Source organism: Crotalus tigris, unplaced genomic scaffold (assembly GCF_016545835.1).
Source record: "Crotalus tigris isolate CLP2741 ecotype Arizona unplaced genomic scaffold, ASM1654583v1 scf7180000017628.32516253702:7417878, whole genome shotgun sequence".
In the NCBI taxonomy this organism is placed as follows: Eukaryota; Metazoa; Chordata; class Lepidosauria; order Squamata; family Viperidae; genus Crotalus; species Crotalus tigris.
The window spans coordinates 5,760,976-5,773,677 of record NW_024096523.1 but is presented as its reverse complement, the minus strand read 5'-3'; the positions used below and the strand labels follow the sequence as shown (position 1 = coordinate 5,773,677).

Sequence of the window (12,702 nt, the reverse complement as noted above, 5' to 3'; positions counted from 1 at the left end):
CTTGTCTGCCACCTCTTCCACTCTAGAATCCAACTTCTCAACCACAGAAGCAAGTCCTGTTAAGGCCATAACTATATCTTGCCTCAAGATAGTATTATTAACTATCTTAATAATATATAACTAAAAGCTCCTTCATTTCCCCTCTGATTTGGGCTACAGCATTTCCCATTATATCTTTCATGTCTTGTACCGTTATTGCTGGCAAAGGAGGAGACGGTGGTGGTGTAGCTTTAGGTTGTTGTGCCGGTAAGATCGCAGGAGAAGAAGCCACCTTAGGGACTATAGAAGTTGCTTGCCTCTTTGAAGCCATTATCAAAAAAAAAAAATCTTATTTCTTCTTTCCTCCCTCTTTAAAAAAAATAAAAAATAAAAAAATCCCTTAAAAGGGAAAGAAAAATAACAAAGGAGAGTTTAACAAAAAGAAAAAAAAATCTTCCCAAAACACAAATCCACCATAAGAAAAAATTTAAGGAGAAAGAAAAAAAAAACCATCTAATCCATAATGTTCCGTTTCAGTCACTTTTTTTTTCAAAAAAAAACTTTCCAATCGCCATTTTACTTTCACTCTCCACACAAAAAAAACGAAGAAAAAAGAGAAAAAGAAAAGAAATAAAAGTCAATCTTTCAAGCTAAAGTCCAAATGAAATCCAATAAAAAAATCCTTTATCCAACTCTGTCCGCTTTTTTTAAAATAACTCACCCAGTCCCTTTAAGCGTGGAGGTGGTAGCGGCGTTTTGCTTTGTTCCCAAAGGAACAAAGACAGCTGGGAGGCGGAGGCAACCCGAACTCCGAGGGAGCTCTCTTTTCACCCCCCAGGGAAAGATTCCTGGGGGGTTCAAGAGGCTCTACCTCTATTCGGGTGATACTCCCCTCCCCCCCTTCGCCCAGGAGGGAGGTTTTGAGCCGTGGAACAGCTGGTGCCTGCTGTTCTCCGCGGTTCTCACGCTTTCCCAGGAGGACAGTTACAAAGTAGCCGCCATCACCAACACTAAGCCACCGGAAGCCCTACAGTTCTACTTTTTATGATCTCTTTTGCCTTGCAGCCCCCCAACTAGGGGCATTAAGCAGGCTCAAGTCACTACTGCTATACATTAAAAATTCAGATTTCTTTTTGCTGACAAGAGTTGAAGATTTAAGTGGGAGACTAGTATAGCTATTTCGGACTCATTTGTCCTCATCAGCTAGCCACACCCCTTTATGGGATTCGAACCTGGGCAGTCTACATGCTAGGCAGTTGTGTTAACCACCAGGCCACAGGCTGTCCTCCCCTCTTTGTCCGCTGAGTCAAGAGAGTATATACAGAAAGTTTTTCAGACAGACAGTCTGATTGATTGCAGGTGAAAAGAAATAGCTATACTGGTCTCCCACTTAAATCTTTAACTCTTGTCAGCAAAAAGAAATCTGAATTTGTAATGTATTGCAGTAGTGAATTGAGCCTGCTTAACGCCTCTAGTTGGGGGGCTACAAGGCAAAAGAGATTATAAAAAGTAGAACTGCAGTATAGCAGTCAAAATGTCAAAGGTGCAATCAATCAGACCTTCTGTCTGAGAAACTTTCTGTATATACTCCCTTGACTCGGCTGACAAAGAGGGGAGGAGAGCCTGTGGCCTGGTGGTTAATCTGTGTCCAAAAAGGGAACAAAAAATCCAAAACACCTTCCCTTTAGTAATCAGCACCCAGATGAGCATAGATTAACACCAAGATTATCATCAGATCAGCAATCAAGTAAACAATACCCAATCAACGAACTACTAAACAAGCCCAACCAAAGAACCTCTAAGACCACCCCCGTCAACAGTGACAGGGCAAGCCACTAGAATACAAACTGAGAATAAACCCCACTCATTACTAGCACTAATGATGTTACCTAGTTTGGGTAATAAAACGTTTGCAAGAAAGCAACCAAACTCAGAGAACACCCAGGACCTCTCATTTCAACCCTGAGCTAGGAATATTCTTTATTGATATATTTTTCGGTTTTCATCTAAATGCCACAGAAGTAGCATCTTGTTCTTTTCCTCTAACATGGTTGTAATTTGGTTTTCTAGAAGGCCAGGTTCCAAATGAAATGTACTTTGTTTATAACCAAGATCACCAAGTTTTCGAATACCAACAATTTACTTTTCCTATACTTTTTTAAAAGCAACTCTGGAGAGTTTTCTCCATGCTCTTGATGTTTGGAGGGTTATGGCTTTCTATCTCCATTCTGCTGGTTCCTTTGTGCTCATTCTATTACTATTTGGGTCAAGGCAAATTACATAATTCCTCCTTAATATTTTGCTAAATGGGTCACAGCCCTTACTAGGCTATGCTATAACCTAATTAAGCAGTCATGCCTTGTGGGTAATCAGAGTCATTTGGTAAAGACCATGACCCCTTCATGGCCACATTGAAAAATCTGTTGTCCTCAAGTCAACTGATTTTTCATCTGGTTGATGTCTTTGCTGCTCTTTCTTTTCAAATAAATAAACTACACAGAGCCACAGTAAAGAGTTGATATATCATAGTTTTTTGGCCAACTAACCATCCTCTGGCAAATCTAGACAGCATACTAAAAAGCAAAGACATCACCCTGCCAACAAAAGTGCGTATAGTCAATGCCATGGTTTTCCCAGTTGCAATGTATGGCTGTGAAAGTTGGACCATAAGAAAGGCTGAGCGCCAAAGAATTGAGGCCTTTGAACTATGATGCTGGAGAAGACTCCTGCGAGTCCCCTGGATTGCAAGGCGATCAAACCGGTCAGTCCTAGAGGAGATCAACCCTGACTGCTCTTTAGAAGGCCAGATCCTGAAGTTGAAACTCAAATACTTTGGCCATCTAATGAGAAGAAAGGACTCACTGGAGAAGAGCCTAATGCTGGGAAAGATTGAGGGCAATAGAAGAACGGGACAACAGAGAATGAGGTGGCTGGATGGAGTCACTGAAGCAGTAGGAGTGAGCTTAAATGGACTCCAGAAAATGGTAGAGGACAGGAAGACCTAGAGGAACATTGTCCATGGGGTTACGATGGGTCAGACACGACTTCACAATTAACAACAACAACAAACCATTCTCTGCACTCCTTAAGCTCAGTGACCATTTATCATGATTAGGGTCTGCAGGAGTGTTCAGAACTGAGAGAAATTTAGATTTTAGCATAAAACAGTAGATAACGTGTGTTTTGGAGTGGAAGGGCTCTCACAAAAAAAATCATAGAATCTGGGGATATCCAAATAGCCTATTGCACTAGCACAGACCCCTTATATATGAATTTCATGGCTAATCTCTTGATGAACTTGTTACAGCTAAGGAACCAACTATTTTTCTACTGTCTTATTATTGCCTGTGTTAATTCAGTCCATTGCCACCAATATGGGTCATAATGTAACAGAATCAGATTTAAAAAGGTAAACATTTCCCTATCAGTCAGGTGGGGTGGGGTGCTCATCTCTGTCTCTTGGCCGAGGGAACCAGCATTGTCTGAAGACATTTTCCATGGTCATGTGGCTGGCATGACTATACGCCAAAGGCACATGGAACACTGTTAGCTTCCCACTGAAGTGGTACCTATTAATCTATTTGCATTTGCATCTTTTGAACTGCTAGGTGGGCAGGAGCTGGGACAAGGGATTGGAACTCATCTTGTTACACAGAGCTCGGGTCTCAAACCAGGCTGTCAGCTCTTCAGTGTCTTTAACTGGACAGTGTCTTTAACAGCTAGATAAAATTATCCTTCATAAAAGTTCTAGTGTAATCTTGGGAATGTAAAAAGAAACTATGAAAAGGTATTCTGTAATCATCATTTCAGCTTTATCCCACCAAGGTAGTTCTAGAATTGGTATTAATCAGCATAAATGGTATAATACAGTAAGCCTATGGTTGAGCAGTTAGATGGTAGTGGTTAGGAAGTGAGTTGTTAAGTTGTTAAATTTAACATGGGAATATAATGATAAGAGTTCAGACAGATGTGGACAATGTTGAGGGTTTGAGGCACATGCAGGAAAAGGAAATGTAAATGTTGTGAAATGTTGGTGAAACTAACCAGAGGAATCCAAGTCATGGTGATTAAGAGCTTTGAGCACCTAGACCTACCGCAACAAGAGGCAGAGATCCCGGACTCCCAGTTTGTCAATCTAAAGCCATTTTGGGGTCTGCAGTTTTATTTTCTGATTGTTCCTTTTACATTTTAGTGCTCTGTCTTTAACATTTTTTGTAGATTTATGCTTTAAGGCTATAACCTGCAGGAAATTCACGTAGTTTATAATGGACTATATTGCATTATTTATAATATAATTATAAATACAACCAACCAGTCAGTGAATTATGAGAAATAATGAGCTTTCCCAAAATAGAACATGCAGGCTGGCAGGACATATTCTGTTAAGCAAACAAATCAGATAACCATGAGGTGGCAGCGAAAAGCTAGTTTTCTGTGTGCTTTTGCTGCCATTTAGTGGTCATTTTGATTTTGCAGCCTCAGACTGGAAGCTCCATTAAAGCCATTAGCACAATGGTCATTATTTAATCAAGAATTAAGGTTTCTTAAAAATCCTGGTTCAAAGTCATGGCTCAGCATGATATGTGTACCCAGTCACAAAGTATGAATAAGATATATATTTAAAGGAAAGGATCTGAAGAAGAGAGGTTTTATTATGCTATATTCCTATCCATTTTTCCCCCAGATTAATTCCTAAAACTGCAAACTTAACCACTTTTAAAGTGATGAATTTGTCCATATTATTTAAGTAGAAGTTAGCCCAGCAGTTTAGCCAAAAACAGGTCTAGGTAAAATTTTGCTTTAAAGAATGCATTATTTTTCTCCTACAGTAATGCTATATATCAAAACAAGAGAGACAAAATTAGTTAACATCACAGGAAGGAGATATAATCCAAGCAACATGTCGTGGAATTTTTAGAGACTGTACAAACATCTGTCATGATGGCAATAATAATAATAATAATAATACCATTGGAAGGGACCTTGGAGTCCAACCCCCTGCTCAGGCAGGAAACCTGTTGGAATATTCATGAGTAGGAAGAGTCATGTGGTAACTCAGTCAGCCAATGTGAAGAAAGTGCTACTGAGTCTGTGCAAAAAGGTATTGAGTTAGGAGCTGGATTTCCAGTCTCAGGTTTTGTCTCTGTATCTCTCTGTAAGAAGTCTTCAATTGAGCTATATTGCTGTAAAGAAGAATGTATGGTATTGTAAATATTTTGATATAAATATAAAGAAGTTATTTTGAATCAGCTAAATGCAGTCAACTGTGAGAGCTTCTGATTTATTTTTCACCAATTAAAATTAAAATTCTCTAACAGGTTATGGGCCCAGAGCTTACTAAGGACTGCATTGTAATTTAAAGCTGGAAGAAATTGCCTTTGTTTAGAAAGTATAAGAACAAGGCAGAATTAGCAGAATGGCTGCAATGGAATTTAAGAAAAACTCTGTGCCTCGTTTGGGCCAGAAGAATTACATTGTGTGGGCTGCAAAAATGGAATGTTTGCTCAAAGCAAAAGAGCTGTGGTATATTGTAGAAAATCCACCACAAGTATTTGCAGCTGTTGATCAGAAAAGTCATGATAAAACAATGGCTTATCTCATCTTGAATTTAGATGATGAACAATTTCTAAATGTTGCAAATTTAAAGACTGCAAAGGAGATTTGTTGAGAGTTGTGCATGTGAATGTTTCTGCATGCAATATAGTGCAATTGTCAAGAAAACTTTACAGGGCCTGTTTGCAACCAGGTGAATGTGGAACAGCATTTAAATAAAATGCAAAGTTTAGTTTTGGACTTAGAACAACGTGGAATTAAATTCCCTGAGTCCCAGAAGGTTTTATTGGTGTTGAACAGTTTAGATAAAACCTGGGACACAGTTTCTGCGATATTTGAGTGTAAAGAGCAAGAATTAAATTTTGAGGCTTTAAAGGCATGTTTGCTTAATGAACAAGAAAAGCGCCATTGTAGAAGCAGCCTTGAGGAGGTGAAATTCCTGAGGAGGGGGTCCAGACTGCAAGTCTCCGAAGAAGAAACATTTTGCAGGCAGAGAGCTAAGCAAGAAAAGAATTGCTACATTTGTGGAGCAAACAACCATCTGAAAAGGAACTGTTTGCAAAGGAACAATTTGCAGCAAAGGACATTTGTACAAGCAAAAAGGACTGATTTGCAAAAGGAACATTTTGGTGTGGCAGAAGTTTGCTATAGCAACAACAGAGACAAGTGGCTAATAGATAGTGGGGCAAGTCAAACAATTGTTAATGACTGAATTATTTTGCAGGTTTGTTTCAGTAGCAGAAAAAGCTGTGGCTTTGGCAAATGGCCAGAAAGCAAATGTCATTGGAAGAGGCAATGTAAAAATTCCATATTTGGAATCAAAGTTTACCAGTATGCTTTGTGTACCTGAGATGGAACATAATTTGTTAAATGTGTCTAATTTAGACAAACAAGGTTTTGAGATCATTTTTGTAAATGGGAAGTGTCTCATCAAAAGGAATGGGAATATTTGTGCAGAAGGCATAAAGGAAAATAATCTATATGTATTGCAGGGACAAAAGGTCCAATGTTCCCATATATTTAAGAATGTTGCAGAGCATGATTCATGTGTTCATCTTCTACATAGAAAACTTGGCCATGCAAGCTTTAAAGTTTTGCAGCAAATGCAAGATTTTGCAGAAGGGCTAAATTTGAAGGAATGCAAAACATATTTGGACTGTGCAGTATGTAAAGCATCGAAGTCAAAGCCATTCCCAGTTAGTAACTATAGCACAAGACAAACAAAAAGAGCTCTAGAGCTGGTCCATGCAGATCTGGTGGGACCTATGCAAGCCAGTTTGGGAGGAGCAAAATATGCACTGGTAATTGTTGATGAGTATAGCAGGTATTCGTTTTGCTACTTGCTTAGATGTAAGACAGAAGTGCTACAACAATTCAAACAGTGGGTAAGTTTTGTAAAGAGAAGGTACAGACAACAAGTGTGTCAGTTGCAAACTGACAGAGGTACTGAATTTATGTCAACTGAATTCCAACAATGGTTGGGGCAGTTGGGGATAAGACACAGACGTACAAATCCTTACACAGCAGCAGAGAACGGTGTATCTGAAAGAAGGAATGGTGTTTTGCAAACAGTGAAAGATTCATTATTAGAGGATTCTGGTATGAGCAGGTCATATTGGGGAGAAGCCATATTAACTGCCAATTATATAGTTAACAGGCTGTGGAGTTCCCCCATTAATAATATTTCATATGCCATTCTATATGGGAGAAAGCCATCACTGGCACATTTGAGAATTTTTGGAAGTACTGCATGGGTACATATTCTGAAAGCAATCAGAAGAAAGGGACAGCAAAAGGCAAGAAAGTTCAGGTTTGTGGGCTATGAGCCAGGGTCAAAAGGATATCGCTTTAGTGATGGAAGTAAAAGAATTGTAATTTCAAGGTCTGCTAATTTTGCAGAACAAAATTGGGACAGAATTAATGCAAATTCTGGGTATGTCTCACTTAATGACAGTGATCTGTTTAGTGACAATAACTCATCTAATGATAAAAAAATGATTATTGAAGATGTCCGTGTTCAGGGAGGAGAGGCTGAACAAGACATGAAGCCAGAAAGACTTGAGACACAGGAGCAGTTAATACCACGTAGGTCAGAGTGATGTAATAAAGGAATTCCGCCTGACAGGTTTTCTGCCAGCAAGGTAAAGGTTTGCAATGTGTGGTATGAGCCAAGAAGTTATAAAGAGGTATTGGCATTACCAAAAGCTGAACAAGAAAGATGGAAGGAGGCCATGGATAAAGAGATGAAATCCATGGGAGACCATGAAGTATTTAAATCAGTGACTTTGCCACAGGGAACCAAAGCTGTGGGTTGTAAGTGGGTATATAAGAAAAAGGTATTGCCAAATAATGATGTACAGTTGTTGCAAGATTTAAATATTAATGTAAAAGAATCTGTAAAGGTATTTGAAGACAATGCTGCCTGTATAAAAATGGCACCTGGTGACAGGGTGAAGAACAGAAGTAAACATGTAGACATTAAGTATTGTAATGTCAAGGAAGCTGTAAAAGGAAATTTGATTAGTTTACATCATTGTTCTTCTGAGGATAATTTGGCAGACATGATGACTAAACCATTGGGTAGTGTTCACTATGGAGAATGTATTAAGTCAATAGGCCTGGTGTCTCTTCCTGTCATGAAGGGAGGAGTGTTGGAATATTCATGAGCAGGAAGAGTCATGTGGTAACTCAGTCAGCCAATGTGAAGAAAGTGCTACTGAGTCTGTGCAAAAAGGTATTGAGTTAGGAGCTGGATTTCCAGTCTCAGGTTTTGTCTCTGTATCTCTCTGTAAGAAGTCTTCAATTGAGCTATGTTGCTGTAAAGAAGAATGTACGGTATTGTAAATATTTTGATATAAATATAAAGAAGTTATTTTGAATCAGCTAAATGCAGTCAATTGTGAGAGCTTCTGATTTATTTTTCACCAATAGAGAAATTAAAATTCTCTAACAAAACCCTATACCATTTCAGACAAATGGCTGTCCAGTCTCTTCTTAAAAGTCTCCAGTGGAGCATTCACCACTTCTGGAGGCAGCTTGTTCCACTGGTTAATTGTTCTAACTGTCAGGAAGTTTCTCCTTAGTTCTAGGTTGCTTCTCTCCTTGATTCGTTTCCATCCGTTGCTTCTTGTCCTGCCTTCAGGCGCTTTGGAGAATAGCTTGACTCCCTCTTCTTTATGGCAGCCCCTGAGATATTGGAACACAGCTATCATGTCCCCCCTCGTCCATCTCTTCATTAAACTAGACATACTCAATTCCAGCAACCGTTCTTTATATGTTTTAGCCTCCAGTCCCCTCATCATCTTTGTTGCTCTTCTCTGTACTCTTTCTAGAGCAGTGGTTCTCAACCTTTTTAATGCTGCGACCCCCAACCGGTCGTAAGTTGAGGACTACTCAACCGGTCGTAAGTCGAGGACTACTCAACTGGTGCAACACCGTTTGCAGAATGGGACTTTTGGCGGGCTCAGCAGGGCAGAGACAGCCTGGACAATTCCTATTGGCTTTTGAAAGCCAATAGAATTAGACTCTATTCAAGAGAGTCTATTCTATTGCCTTTCAAAAGCCAATAGAATAAAAGGGAGTAGCACAGCTAAGGAAAAGTGGAAAAAAATGGCGGACTGCATTGTTTGGCGACCCCCGTGAAATGGTCGTTCAACCCCAAATGGGGTCCCGACCCACAGGTTGAGAACCACTGTTCTAGAGTCTCAACATCTTTTTTACATCGTGGTGACCAAAACTGGATGCAGTATTCCAAGTGTGGCCTTACCAAGGCATTGTAAAGTGGTATTAATACTTCACATGATCTTGATTCTATCCCTCTGTTAATGCAGCCTAGCACTGTGTTGGCTTTTTTGACAGCTGCAACATACGGCTGGCTCATACTTAAGTGATTGTCCACTAGGACTCTGAGATTTAAAGCTTCTTGGTAATTATGCATAACTAATGCTAATCAATTTTGTAAGTGCTAATTGTGGTCATTTGGGCAGCATGTATAACATTATCAGAATGATTTTTGAGCTCTTCGCCATGTGGATTATTTCTTCCTAGGATTACTTTCCTACTTAACTCTGTTAGACAAAACAAGCAAATCAAAAGACTTCTATATTTTCTACCAAGAATCCTGTAATCCATTTATGCAAAGGGGTTATCATCAAAGAATTGAAATACATTTGAAGATATTAATGTGGAAAGGGAAGATATTAAAAGATGCAAGTGGCTTCATATGTTACTCTAAACATAGAATGTTTATCATCCTTAGTGATTCAGTTCACTTTTTAAAACATCTTCCCAAATTAGGGTTTATTGTAATATATGAACCAGGCAATCATAACTACCGTAACTACTTATGTCCTTCACTTGCTGTTAACTTTAAGGATGCAGGAGCTGGGTTCCCTTAATCAACACACTAATTCCATTGTTCTTTTTTCCATTCTACAGCAAATTGACGGTGAAGCCTTTCTTCTCCTGAATCAGTCAGACATCGTTAAAATCCTTAGCATCAAACTGGGGCCCGCATTGAAAATATATAATGCAATCCTCATGTTTAAAACAGCAGAAGAAGACTGATGGAGAAATTTCCCCTGGGCCAGACTGGGTCAGGGGGACAGAGCTGTGAATGACCTCCAAGTGCAGCTCAACAGCAAAGCGCCCAGTCTCCTGTTTGTTCCTAAAGACTGAATTGATTAGAAACTCGGAAAGAAAGTGGCCAGATCATATTTCACACAGTTGTGGATAGAGAATACTAAAAGCGTTCTGAAATTCAGTCTGGTTGGCAGCTTGGAACGGATGCGATGGCTTCCCTTCTAGGAAGAGATGTTTATTTATTTTTTCCTAATTGAATTTGGATATGGTTATATTGATCTTTTGTAAAGATCTTGATGATGCCTCTAGTTATAAGAGGAATCCTGAGTATTTCTATTGATGGGAAGCTATGTTCAAACAAACTCACTTACCTATTGTAGTGCCTAACAGAGAGTCCAGCTCACCATTGATGTGCTTCTAAACTTACAACTTTGGGTTTAAGAGAGTAAGGGAAGAGTGAGATATTTCAAAGCAGTGCAGATGAATTACTCATCAAAGTCCTTTGTTTGTAGCCAGTTAGTTTTAATCCTTGTCCTCGTATCTATCTTGTTTAGCTATTTAAATATTGAGAATTAATATTTGATGAATTGGAGAAATGAGTTCCATCTCCAAGTACATGAATTTTCAGGTTATTATGCCTGTTTTGCACACTGCACTATTTCAGAGTTCAAAATATTAAATTAAAACTGTTTAATGAAGACCACTGGATATGGTTCCACTGGAAGGTAGACCAACTATTTAGGTATAGGATCAGAGTAACAAAACTATGAGACTATGTGTTTTGTTTAGTTTTTTTTTTTTTTTTAAGTTTCTATCTTCCTGCAGGTCAGTGCAAGGTAGAGTGAGATATATAAAGAGGCACATCCAGCTTTGTCATGATATGTATTTCTGGCAAGATTTATGGGAGGTTTCGTAAAACAAATACTAACAGTCTTTATTTCTTTGTTGTTGAAAGTACTATTGTTTTACGAACAGGTATATTAGCTTGCACATATTCTCATTTTAAGTCAGAAAGAGCTAAGCATACCAGCTACAGAGCATTGCCTGTCATTTCAGTTGGGCTTTTGACAGAGTTTCTCAGGTCTTGCTGAAATATAAAATATATTCCACCTGCATAGCAGTAGGGCCAGTTGTCCTAGGCCTAATCCCTTCATATTTGTCCTTCCGATGACCTATGGTTCTAACGAAGCATTTGTGCCACAGTGCAGAAAAAAAATGGAAATATTTAACACAATTGCTATCATTTTCTCAGTCTTGAGAACAAAATCCAAATATTTTATTCTGCAAGGTCTCCAAACTTGGCAACTTGAAGACTTCTACCTTCCAGAATTCTCTAGCCATCCATACTGAATGGAATACATTTTATATTTCATGCTGGCTGGGGAATTCTGGGAATTGAAGTCCAAAAGTCTTCAAGTTGCCAAGTTTGGAGACCTCTATGCTAGAGAATACTCTATGGGAGATTTTGATAGAGCAGAGCCATTTGGTTGGATGAGAAAATGAAAACTGAAACATAAGGCTTCAGCAGAACATGGAAATGGACCAATCTGGCAGAAGTCTTCCATGGTCTTATAAAAGGACACCATAATTTTGACAACTGATTTGTTTGTAATGATGTTAGTCTTGTGCAAGTGATGACTGAATAAGTATCCTTTACATCTAACACTAGACAGAGATTTTTTTTCATTAACCACCTAAGCATAACTTGGGAACAAGGCATTCTTTGTTACTGGCACATAGCCTGCTCTTCCTATGATCTGTACATTAATTGATCTGGTTTTTTGCAAACAAAAATTCTTGAACTAATCAAATGAGGTCTTTTATTTATTTTATAGAGGCCACTTGTTGGTTGGGTGAATATCAGTCTCAAAAAGGTTTTGGGTGGCATAAAAATGATGGTGTTCTACTGTAAGTGTCACTATCCCTTTCTAAAGCATGAGCTAACAAGGGATGCATGTATTCTGGTGTGTTAGTGGCAGTGCACTTTTGATAATTTATCATTGGCTTTACAAGTGAATATGAAACCAGCCTTATAAATGAATTTGAGAGAAAACAGGAATGATGTTGGCATTTGAGTTACAGCCTCTTCACAGCTATCTCTGCTTCTGATTTTCCAAATTTGTAAGATTCCCTTCCTAAAATCAAGGTGACACAAAAATGTGTAACTGTTGCACAATCCAGGCTGCTGAATCTGAACAATATTGAATAAATCTGCAGTGGCAATATGTCTCGTAACTTTCTATTTGTATATAAATCATTAAAGAATATAAGCCTTACCTACACCCATCACTTAAGGACAAGAATAGAGAGGCTCAACAAGAAGATGCTGATATGCCATAGAGCAATATTCCTCAACCTTGGCAGCTTTAAGATGCTAGCTGGGGAATCCTGGGAGTTGAAGTCCACACATCTTAAAGTTGCTGAGGTTGAGAAACACTGCCCTAGACAAATGCATTGAACAGTAGCCCTATATAGCTTCTCTTCTACTAGGAGAACATTTTAAAAAAAAACTGTTAAAGTGATGTGAGAGAAGAATTGTAGAAGGTATTCCTTTTAATATTCTCTAGCCATATTTATTTGAAAAAAAAA

General features: G+C 38.7%; 1 protein-coding gene across 4 annotated transcripts in view; it reads left to right on the top strand.

Moving 5' to 3' along the window:
• LOC120304141 (lethal(3)malignant brain tumor-like protein 4) overlaps positions 1-12,336 on the top strand; it is a 110,358-nt gene extending 98,022 nt beyond the window's left edge. For 3 of the 4 annotated variants that reach the window (XM_039334356.1, XM_039334357.1, XM_039334358.1), the window contains one exon: positions 9,970-12,336. In XM_039334356.1, the coding sequence (XP_039190290.1) occupies positions 9,970-10,098 (129 nt within the window). In that variant the 3' untranslated portion in view covers positions 10,099-12,336. The remainder of the gene's footprint in view (positions 1-9,969) is intronic. The other variant, XR_005555643.1, reaches the window with a different exon arrangement.
• Positions 12,337-12,702: the final 366 nt, after the last annotated feature.